Genomic DNA, 12,431 nt, shown 5'->3' on the forward strand with positions numbered 1-12,431 from the left:
TGAATTACTCGAAGAAAATGAAATTCCCAGTAGGCCAGAAAAAAGAAAATTTCATCAAAACCTGCACTTTCCAGCAGCTAAAATTGTGTTGTTTAAAGTCTAAGAGCAGTTGCAAATAAACTGAGATACAAACTTTATCGAATAGTGGCGGATAACGAGTTTTCGGGTCTAATAAAAATAATAATTTGCTAAAAATAAGTCTAAGTCAACATAGTTTTACTTTAACATGAAATACTCAGTCCTAGTTTACTAAATTGTCAAAAATGTATATTCATTAAAAAGATCATACCTAAAAAAATAAGACCAAAATGATATTTTAGCAATTGTAGCATAAATCACATAACACCGACAAATTAAACATTGAGATTCAGTTTTAAATATACAAGTTTAAATATTATTGCGCTCAGTAATTTTCCAAATCAAACCCCGTCCCGCCATACTCTTTGATTTAAATTTTTTAGTTCTTATTGTTTCGTCTTTATCAGGCATTTCTAAAAACATTCTTGACATTGTTTTGAAATTTGTTGACATAAAATAATGTAATTAATCTTTTCTAGAATATGGAAATGATACACTGTGCGTAGGGGCCCTAGGTGGTCGGGAGTAACATTTTTGTCAATTGCGGTTCATGCCCCCTCCAAAAAGGTCGGAAAAGGTGCCACGTCCATTCCCCCTTCGATCACCATCTCTTTAACAATCGTCCGTATTAGAAAGCCAACGCATATAGTTAGTTATTTTTCACATTTATTGTTGCTTTGAAAAAGATTTCTAAGGCAAAGAACATAGTGACGCGACAAAGAGAGCAACAAAACATTTTCGGACAATAGCGAAGAAAGAGACAAGAAACGTAAAACATAGTGAAGCAACAGTCTGCTCAGAAAGCAACGAAAACAAATTTTTTTGTTTTCGTCGCTATGCTCTTTGTCGCTTTATTCGCTTTTCGTTTCACTATGTGCTGCTACATTTAAAAATAAAGGTTTGTTTTTGTCGCTATTATCCAAAAATGTCTTGTCTTTCTTTTTGTCGCGTCACTATGTTCTTTGCCTAAGATATCTTTGTTTGTTTGTACCTAATCAATGGTAATTTGTAACAATAAATTGCACAAAAAATAAAAAAAAAAAAAATGAACTCCTTTTTTATGTCATGTACTGCTTTTTTTCTATCGAAAATATAAATGTACTCCTTTCTCCGTTTCAAAATCTGGCAACCCTATATATACATATGTAGTTGAACTACTCTTAAAAGACCTAAGGCTGATGCCAGATAAAACGCTTGCTTCGCTTTGCTTGACAGATAAGATGAACCCTGGGATTCAGTAATTCAGTCTCATCTCCAGTCGCTAAATTTGAGATTAGCAATTAGTGACTATTTTTGTGACTTTAGATGATTTGGGTATTCGGTAGGACAGAGTCACAAAAAGTTCACCAAAAATGTGTGTTGAAAACAAACACAGACAGTTAAATGGTAGCGTTTATGTATGCCTTTTGCCGCGTCACCCAAAGAGCCGTAATGGCTGAGTGGTCAAAGTATTAGGCTGCCGGTCGAGAGGGTCCGGAATCAAGTCCTCCTTGGGCGTAGAGGATTTTTTATTTTTTCTAGTATTTTTTTGTTAGTTTTATTTTTTAATAATCTTTAGATTTTAATGTTTTAAAAACAAAAAAATAATTTTTTTCAATGGATTTGTGTGATATTAAAGCATTTTGGATTATTTTCTAACGAAATTGTTGTTAAACTAATTTTTCTCGCTTCACTTTCGCGTTTTTTTTTTAATAAAATGGAAAGCAAATAACTTTTCCTCGATATTTATATTTTTGTGATCTGCTCTTAACCAGCTGACAAATTAGTGACTTTTTTTGAGACTAGAGACGTGAGACAGCGTACTGAATACCAACGTACGTACTGAAATCCAAATTCACCACCAAAAGTCACAAAAGTTAGTGACTAGAGACCGCTTTTTGAATGCCAGGGGAAATGTTTGAAAATGCACAAAGAATACCACATATGTACATCGTTTCAGCTGCAGCGCGAAGCGAAAATATGGCCAACTCTCATCTTTTTGCGCGCGTTGACCATCAGCTGGTTTAGTGTTTATTTTGTGTCGCCGCTATTTGAGTATTCATGCAGAAACACAAAATTTAATTACACTGCTGATATTTTTAAAACTAAATATATATGTATGTGAAATGCACCGCAATTTTCACGAGTAAAAAAGCAGTACAAAATTGTTTCCTTGGCGTTCATTGTGGCATACCTTGTGCGTCTTGCGCTCTCCTGGAAAAGTTATAAATGTCACGCAAAGCCAAAAAGTTTTATCTGGCATCAGCTTAAGTCTTACTCTGTACTACCGAAACAAAGAAAAAAGTATCAACTCAAGAATTATCAAATTGTGTAATTAAACGCTGATATACAACTATATTTGAAGTCGGGCGGGGCAGAATCTACCTGAAACTATTATTATTACTTATTATTTTTAACTACGAACATTTTTAACGATAACTGAATATAAAGTATTAATTTTTACTATTAATTATTTCCCTCAGTGTACTACTTACTAATGTCACTCAATTCATGTTCACTGGTATCCATTACTCGGCTGTTATCTGCAAAAACCAAAAACATAAAATTGGTTAGATATATAAATATAGAACCGTATGTATATACATAAATACATATGTACGTACATATTAGACAGACCCAATTTTGCACAATTTCGTTATTTTTTTGAGGCTAATAGCTAAAAACTTTCGATCAAGTCTGGTTGCTAAATTCAAATACTAACCCGATGCGAGTCTCCGTTTTGTACAATTTTTGGCTACTGATATTTTAGAGAGATGTCAAGGGTAGATTTTGTGGAAAATTGTCCTGACCTAATATACACCTTGTGATGATTTCCAAGCATAGAAACTTGAAACTCATCCCCAGAGTCGGTTTCATGAGTCATTTAACCCGAAATACTGATATTTGTCGGATTTGTACCGTTTTAGAAATTTGCTCGTTTCTTGACACTGATTCAACCAAATCATACCCATTTTTTCATTTTAAAACTCTTTGAATGACTTACAAATTTGAGTAGCTTTTGTTGATAAAAACAAATTCTAACCAACAACAATTAGGCATTAAAAGTAAAAAGTTTACATTTTTCCTTCTTTTACCTCAGACTTTCTTGAATTTCTCAAGAATTTTTGATGCTGGAGAAAATTAAATGGTGCCATCGTATTCAGCGACCTCGAAAATACATATTTAGCCTATGAGCGCGTCAATTTTCAATAAAATCTACCCTTGGCATCTCCTTGAACACGCTCTAAAATATTAGTAGCCCAAAAATTTTACAAAACGGAGACTCGCATCGGGTTAATATTTGAATTTCGCAACCAGACTTGATCAGGTGAGTTTTTACAAGTATTCGAAAGTTTTTAGATATTAGCCTAAAAAAATAACGACATTGTGCAAAATTGGGTCAGTCTAATGTATATGTCTGAGAGTCACTTAGAGAGTTAAGTAGCTCAAAGTTAAATTTTTATATTCCTAAACCAGGCAATGTCTTGCAGCATTGAAAATGGCTCAAAAGAAAAACGAAAAATCCACATGCTGCAACCCTTGCGGAAACATGTGCAGCATTGCCAGCTACCAGGAAAACAAAGTGGAAAGGAATTAAAAAAACACTCATCATGTGCTTGTTTGTTGTAAAATTGGTTAATTTTACATATTTTGAGGAAAATTATGGATTCTGATGTATTTGCAATTATAGCAGCAGAGTAGCGGGCGCTATGACAATGGATTCCCAAAGGTATGCGGAGCTGTCGGGCATAGTAACCATGGGCGCATCTATGTCAGCTTCTGGTTGAAATGTTAAACCAAAAGCCAGAAGTCCTCCTATGCCCGAAGCTCTGGTTCTCAATCCATTTAATGCAATAACAGCTTCTTTCAAGCCATTAAAAACATGCACTTTGTTAGGGCCACCACCTGTTGCGCTTGCTTCTGCCTTCGGCCGCGTTTAGGGATTATAACCCTTACTAAGTAAAATTCTCCTTTCTGCGTTGCGGGAAAGAGGGGCTTCCGCATGTCAAAGGTATACAACATTTCTTGTGCATATCACTCCGGCTAAAAGTGCATAGTGTAAACCGAGTTTATTAATAAGTTAGTGGTAGGAAATTTGAAACATTTATCTTAAATAAAATGTGAATCCTTTGGTTACACGTGTATGTTAAAGTTTTTGGATTCGGGTTATGCGTTTGGACACAACAACCGAAAATCGTTGTACATTAACTAAACCGGACCTAAGTTTCTCGATAAGGGGCAACAAATATTCATTTTTGCTCGTTTATATAAAGCAGTGGTTAAAAATACATATACGTATATGCGAAAGGTAAATTTATCTGTTTAAATGAACACCACCAATATTTCTTGCAAACACACATCGATTTACATCTTTTATTTCGCCCCCGACACAGAATTGTTTTCGTACAAAATTACGCAAAAAAGCTTACTCGTTCGTTTTTAGGCATGCCATTGTTACGAATTTCGAAAGTTCGAAAATACGATTCGGATTGCAGCATACTATTTCTACGATTCGTAGCAAAATCCGAATACGAAAGAGTTGCAGAATAGGGGTGTTAAAATTTTTTGATGCAAATCTTAACTAAGGATACTTAAACAGATATAAAATATTCATTCCAACATATCTGCAGTGAAATCAATTATTTTGTGCATACATAAGCTCATTTTCAATGAAATAAAAGTTTTATTCCGTCAAACTTAGTTAAATATTTATTGAGTTTTCTTGAGTGCTTTTACTCCTTTGCGGACTTTTGTACAATATATTGAACAAATTTCAGGTAGCCCTAATAGCTACCCAAAACAACTTTTGCTAATTTTTTTCTACTTTTGGTATTATGAGGATCTATGAACCATGTAATTAAGAGGAAACATTTTTATATTCATCAGGGACGGATTTGACCGGAAAGGGATATACATACGTTTGTATGTATGTACATTAGACTGCGGTTTTTCCGCCGGGGTTACAAAATTTATTATATTTCAAGTCTTTTTGATTATTTTCGAGCAAGTCTTAAAATATAATAGATTTTATAATTCCAATGGAAAAAACAGTACCGATTTTTTTTTTGTATGGGGAGTGATGCAGTCGAAGTTTATGGGCCGTTTTGGAGTTTACCATACAAAAAATTTCGTTAAACTCTCCTTAAACACCAATTTTATTTGGAGTTTATGCGAATGCAACCCTTTTTTACCGAATTTGGTTTGTGTCTTTGATAATCCAAACCTGCAACCAGCTTGCCGACAGTTAGTCTGTTCCCGTACTCAGGATTTAATAAGAAATAGTCTGAGGTCGTTCCGTGCACTTATACTTATATAATATCAACAATTTAGCTACGCAAAAACCAAAAATATGGCTCGATTAAACTTTTTGTGATGATTTCAACCCTACAAAAATTATCTTGCGGAAGTAAAAAATAGAGAAGATAGCAATGGTTAAAGTTACATTTTTAGATTTTTTTAAACGTAAATATCTTCTGAACAACATAACCTATTAAAAAACTAATGACGTAAAAATAAAAATAATTAATTTGTCTTTCATGCATGTGTATAATTTAAATGTTTTTTATATTTTTAGTCCGGAAATACTATAAAACACAAAATATTATATATTATTTTTAAATGGCTTTTATATATAAAAATTATGTTGAAATTAGCATCAATAATTTTTTAATCGGATAAGTAGTTCCCGAGATATAAAACGCATAAGAAATAAAAAAGTTGGAATTTAACCTCTTTGGTTTTTAATTGCACCAAATAATTGGCATGGTTGAAATCAGCGTAAAAAGTTCTATCGACCCTCATCTCTTATTTTTTTTTTAGCTAAACGCTTGGTATTTTTTTTATTTATTTAATTATTTTTATTTTTTTTGTTCAGAGGAGGAAGCATCGAAAGCCTTATCCCCAATCCTGTCAGTGTGAGACTTTAACCCACTAAACCTCCTACCGTCTACGTACCGATCCCCCCGGTACCACCGTCAAGTATTTCGTCGGGAGGCGGTTTGAGCACTAAACTCTACGTCCGTTACTGTTCACATGATACCACCCGCTGTTAAAGTCGATCTGGTGTTAAACCAACCCACCCATTTAGATTGTCCTATTAGGAAGTTCGTATCTAAGTAAAGTATAGACCGCATATAGTAATTTAATATCGCTTATTCGATTTTTAGAGGCTCGTACACTTAACGCCGTTACTTCTCAAGAAAACGGGCTTGTTGCGCCAAGACTGTAGCGGCTGCTAATTTAGGTTGCGTCGAAGGACTTTAATCATTTCGGCAGAGAAATGGCAGACATCGTTCCATGCTTCCTCGCTCGTTAACACTATCGGTACCATATTTTCTGGTGTTATACAGGAGCCACGTTTGGTATTAAGTACGGATCTCATGGAGTCGAAGCGGGGGCATTTGAAAAATGCATGCTCGGCGTCTTCAATGACCGTCGGTCACAGTGCTCGCAATAAGGGTTTTGCGCATGTCCGAAGCGATAAAGGTATGTCCACTGATGACTTGGGTCAGATAGTGATCGACTATTCCGTGTTTCATGCTGAGCCAAGTGCCAATTTGGTATTCTAAACTTATGTGTGTGTGCAGTGGCGGATTTTAATATTTGTCACCCCTAGGCCATTCAGAATTTGCCACCCTTAAAATTTACTGTCGCACGGTGTAATATAGTACATATATGTATGTACATATGTATGTATGTAGGTGTGTCAAATTTCCAGATGTTAGCGTAAGGGGTTCCACAGACAAGCGCTACCTTCCCCGTTTCGCTGTAAGTACGGTGTTAGTAACATATGTATGACGCTTTGACAAATTTCAGAAACATAGTGTAAGGGGTTCCAGGGAGAAGCGAAACTAAAATATCAGTTTGTACGGGAGGTGCAACGCCCCCTCTTCTAAAACCTACTACTACTACTTGTCGCCTTAAGTAGGGTATTTACAATTTTCGCATCTGTTTCAAGTTTCAGTCCCCAGCATAACTGATTTTGTAGACATATTGGTTTCACATTTTAGTACTAGCATTTTATTTATTGTTTCCTTCAACATACATACATATGTGCATTCAGCAATTAATTGCTTTTAAAGAAATGCATACATTCGAAAGTATGAACATTTTTCGGACAAACCTCACTGCAACGGAACTATCTGACACTGCACGAAATTTTTGCTATTTAGTCAACTTTGGCTGTACAGTGTCGTATCGTGCAGTTCTGCTGCAGCGCAGTGCGGCATGCTTAACGCTCGTATCTTTTTTCGGACAAAAAACTGTATTACTGGGGAAAAATCCCGTTTCGCAGGATCTTCATTCTGTTTTATTCATCATATTTTATGTACGCTCATATTAAAATCATTTACAAATAAAAGCATTTTTTACAGTACAGTAAAACAGTTTTCCAATAAGGTAAAGGAATTCCTGATATTATGTATACCGTTGTATACCCCTTGTCAAAATTATATGTCTAACAAAAGCCATGTAAACACAAATTTCTTACTTTGTACAAAAATTAGAAAAACTCAAAAAATTTGCACAGCAACAATATTCTAGTTTGAAATGTCTATAAAATACCGTTGATTTTAGAAATTTTTTGAATTGAAACTTCTTAATCGAGTTCGGAGATGTTTGCGTTAAATGTTTAACACCAAGCCATAAAATCTATATCGTCCGTTCGATTTTAAAAAATGAGGTGTCAAATTAAAGGGCTTGTCCTTTTGATGTGCAAGCACTGTTGCCAACTTGGTGCTTTTCGCAGTAAATTTAGTGCTTTTCTTTATTCAAAACGCGAAAATTTTTGAGTTTGGTGCTTGGTGCGTTTCTTGGTGTTTTATTTGTTTAGTTTAAAAACATCAAACCTGTAAATCTGAAAAAATCGAAGCTTAAGTAATAGCAATCGTAAATATTTTAGCAACTTTACAAAAATGGAAACAAAAAAATGGCACAATGACAATCGTAAGCGAGCATATGTTTGCCAACAAATTTTTGACGCAAAAAGATTTTTCCCAATGTGCGCTCAAATAAGACACATTAAAAAGAGAAATCAAATTTCGTTATGTTTCAGGTGTCAAGCACTCGGAAAGAAAATTTCTTTATGTTCCTTTAGTTCACGAGATCATAAGAGCCTGCAGTGTAGATTTAAACTTCTACGTAATTCATGAAACTTCATTTTTTTTTTTTGCTTTCGTTAGACAGGAATTGTAGAAAAAATTATGCAAAACGAAGAAAAGTTTATAATATTTTTATTAATTTAAATCGGCATCCCTACAAAAAGTAATGTTATGCATATAAAGTGCATTAAATACTCTGATAAAAATTTGGTGCTTTTTTCGAGAAAAAACGCGATTTTTCTTATGTTTAAGTGCTTTTTCAAATTCAAAACTTGGCAACACTATGTGCAACATAGCCTTAGTTCCATGAAAGGGGTTGCCACGTGTTAGAAAATCGAATTCAAAATTTCTCTGCCGCAGATGTTTGCGTTAAATATTTAACACCAAGTCATAAAATCTGTATCTATCATAAATATTAAAAAAAAAAAACTTAAGGCAGCCCGTCATATTAAGGCAGCCATGTCATTGGAGCTATATCAAGGTAACTATCCTTAGAAGAATATTTTTTCAGAGTGTATTATTTTCAAGTCAAAAAGGGAAGAAAATTGAAGACCCCCTCTCGTTGAAGGTCATTTGAAAGTTCAAGGAAAGTTTTTTTATCCAAAAAAACTACTTTTTCTTAATTCTCTATCTCAAAGCCTTAAAACGCTATTGAATTTTTTTAGCTAGCTGTAGTCGTTCTCTCGAGATATTAGAATTTGCAAAGAAAAAAGTTCAATTTCCCCACTGTGGATGTCGGAAAAAAATCGATGCATCGAAAATGTTTCACTAGATGTATAAATAGTCAATGTATCAATGCATAGATGCATCGATGTTTTTTGAAAACCGTCATTCCAGTTTTTCAATTGTACAAAAAATAAAAGTGAATTTTGTGCTACACACAACTATATGTATGGTAGTTCTCTTAATAAAATTAATTGAACTCGTTAATATTTTTTTTTATTGGTTCTCACAAGAAAACTTCTTCTCGAGTTCTTTTCTATTTGAAGTCTAATAATGAAGAGGAGTATTTAAACATATCATTTTCTTCATTTATTACAAAGAAGTGCTACAGTTTACAGTGCTGGGGGTCAAATCTCGTTCTGCGTTATCGTGAAGTGAAGTGAAGTGAAAAGACAAAAATTCACACCGAAATAAGTGCGGTGTGAAAATGTTATTTTTATCACATCACAATAACGCAGAACGAGAATTGACCCTCTGCACTACGTACATATTTTGCGAAAGATCATTGTGTGTTTATTCGGAATTTAGGATTTCTTCTCATGACCTCATGCACTATTGGAAAATCGTACAATTATACTATTTATTTGGATAAGAGCCAAGAAATGTATTTAAATAATTTTTAATATTTAATATATCCAAGGTGTACCTATGACTTATGTACATGATAGATACATTTATATGTATACATGTACGGGTGTAATTATGTAGCAAGAATAAGGAATTGCATAAAATTTATTTTTTCGGCTTTAAATACTAATCGGAATGAATAAAGCAAAAAATCCAAAACACGGACATACATACGTATGTACTATTTACAGTGGTGGACCCAGGTAGGGGAAATTGGGGAAGCTTGGGGAACAAATGGATGAATGAATGCTTTTGAAAATTTTAATTCATGGAAAACGTGTGTAAAATTTCTGTGTGTTAGGTTCGAAGTATTATGTTATTTAAGTAGGCCTATCAGTTTTTCGAATTCACTGAAGTTTCAAAATGTTGAAATTATGTACTTAATTTTCAATTATTACTTTTTTTGTTATATTTTCGAACTTGTATTATTTTACACAGTTGAACTTGCTGTGACTAGTTTGAATACTTTCGCAGGTTCAGAAAACAACGAAAATTCCAAAATTTTGGATTTTATAATATTACTAGATCGCCCTCACCCGCTTCGCTGAGTGTATGAAATTTCTACGTGCTTCATTGAGTAAAATTTATATCAAGAAAACTGAATTAAAAAACAGGAGGTTTAAAGTTTGTTTAACCATCTTCAAAATATTTTCAAACTAAAATTTTCTTTGTCAAACTTTTTAATTAACGTATCACCTGAACTGAGTTTGAGATTTTAAACAGATGAAAACCTCTTATATGTAGTATTGAAATGAAGCCCTTGAAACCCCATTTCGATTGATACCCATATTATAATAAATCATTTAAAATATTGAATAGTTTGAATTTAACCTTTCAAAAAGATGGAAACCTATGTGATACACATTGTGATACATATTAAAAACCATTTAGATTCATACCAATCTTCTTTACTAATATATATTTTGAAAGCCGTTTTTTATGTGGCCGCAAAGCTCGAAAACGGCCGAACCGATTTTTTTGAAATTTCAGACACCTGCCCCAGATGCCCCAAGGATGGTTAAGGTTAAACAAAATTTCGATGTATAAAGGGAGCGTGGCACCTCCCATACAAACCGATTTTCTCATATTGCATATCTCTGGATGCATAAAATAGTGGAAGTTGGTCCGGCAACTGAGTATATCGAACTCTTTTGTGTTATGATTGGCCCAATGGATGTGATCTGCCAGTATTATTATACGTTGAAGCTTCATTCGGAGACACAAGGGTGGAGTTGTACAGGGGTAAAACTCAAAACACCACCGTTAAATCAACCGCCAGGACCATTGCGCGCCTTTTACTGTAATACTTAATTTAAAATAATTGAATTTAATTTTTAAAAAGGTGGCAACCCCTGTGAAAGACTTAAATGCTATTCAAAACTTTCAAACTAAAGGTTTCTTAATAATATTTCTTTAGGCAACCATATTTTAATTCTTCAGATAGCTTGCGTATAATTAATTTAAATTTGACTTTTCAAACAGGTGGCAACCCTTTTCAAAATTTATTCGATTTACAGCTTTTTAAGCCTCTTGATACCAATTTTTTAATATAATTTTGAAATAAATAACTCCCTTAATTGAAGTTGAATTTGATTTTTTTTAAAGGGTGGCAGCCCTCATCCATGAGTAAGTAATGATTTTATATATCTCCATACAAAGTTCCAGTAATCTATCAAAAATATTTCCTGAGTAATGCAGTATGAAAAATTCCGTTTGTATGGGAGGTGTCACGCCCCCCTGTCTAGTCGAGATTAAATCTATCCTATATTTTAAGTTGGGCTAAATGACAGCAGTGTACAAAATTTTATGATGATCGGTTGAGTAGTTAAAGCGTGAAAGCGTAGCAAACAAACAAACTCACTTTCGGATTTATAATATTAGTAAGGATAGTAAGGATTAAATTTCTTGAGATTTCTTATTTTTAGGATAATTTTTTTTTTTGAGATTTTAGAAATTTTCTATATTTTCCAAAATTTTGAGAATTTTATTTATCCTAAAATCCATCCTAAAATGTAAAAATATGAAACATCAGAGATTGTCGAAAAATTCTTATGTTCTTTTCAAAATTTTGTATTGATATAACAAAGTTTGAGAATTTTAAATTTTTTGAAAATTCTGAAAACATCAACGTCCAAAAATTTTTTTAATCTTCAAGAGTTACGAAAATTTTTTAAATTTTCAAAAACGACGAAATATGAAAATTTTTTCAACATTCGAAAACTTTTAATTTCGTTTGATCAATTTTGTATATTCGACACTTTTACTAAGAAAAAATTTGTTAGAATTCCTACAATTCTCAAAATTTTTGAAAAATAAAAAATTTCTAGAGATCTATTATTCATCATTCTATTGAATTATTGGGATTTACTAAAATTTCTCAAATTCACAAAGTTTTTAAAGTTTATAAATTTTTGGAATTCCACTCATGTTATTGAAAAGGGGAAACTTCAAAAAATTAAAAACTAACAAAACTCTAAAAATTTTAAACTGCGGTGATTTTTAAATTTATGTACACGATATGTGTTGAAAATTCCCCATAAGTCGAATTTTGAATGCGAGTTAAGAGTTATTGAATCGTGTTAATAGTGCATATAAACACGGGATTTGTCCACACGGTTGTTTCGTGCAACTCTGTATAAAGTAAAACATGTAAATAGTTCTTGAAATTACATTTAGGCTAAGCTTTGTTATAAAATTAATAGCTAATAACCTTTTTTCATTGCTCTTTGAGTCTTTAATTATTATTTTTCCATGTTTCTTATTTTCAAGAATTGACACATGTATTAACATGATTGCATCGGGATGAAATCTGTTTGAAAGCGTGTTCGACCGACTCATTTCTTTTGTTGCATATAAACACTTGTATTTCATGCGAGCTACACTGACACGATTTAATTCGATACCGCGTTTGGTGCCATATAGACA

General features: G+C 33.1%; 1 protein-coding gene across 7 annotated transcripts in view; it reads right to left on the minus strand.

Moving 5' to 3' along the window:
* LOC108362728 (embryonic polarity protein dorsal-like) overlaps window positions 1–12,431 on the minus strand; it is a 117,777-nt gene that overhangs the window by 24,186 nt on the left and 81,160 nt on the right. For all 7 annotated transcript variants that reach the window (XR_001847512.1, XM_017615868.1, XM_017615851.1 and 4 more), the window contains one exon: window positions 2,553–2,600. Coding sequence is in view for 6 of the 7 variants with exons in the window: in XM_017615868.1 (XP_017471357.1) it covers window positions 2,553–2,600 (48 nt within the window). In the remaining variant the exon portion in view is untranslated. The remainder of the gene's footprint in view (window positions 1–2,552; window positions 2,601–12,431) is intronic.

The sequence above is a fragment of the Rhagoletis zephyria genome, unplaced genomic scaffold, assembly GCF_001687245.7.
Source record: "Rhagoletis zephyria isolate East Lansing unplaced genomic scaffold, Rhagoletis_zephyria_1.1 Rzeph_scaffold_00024, whole genome shotgun sequence".
In the NCBI taxonomy this organism is placed as follows: Eukaryota; Metazoa; Arthropoda; class Insecta; order Diptera; family Tephritidae; genus Rhagoletis; species Rhagoletis zephyria.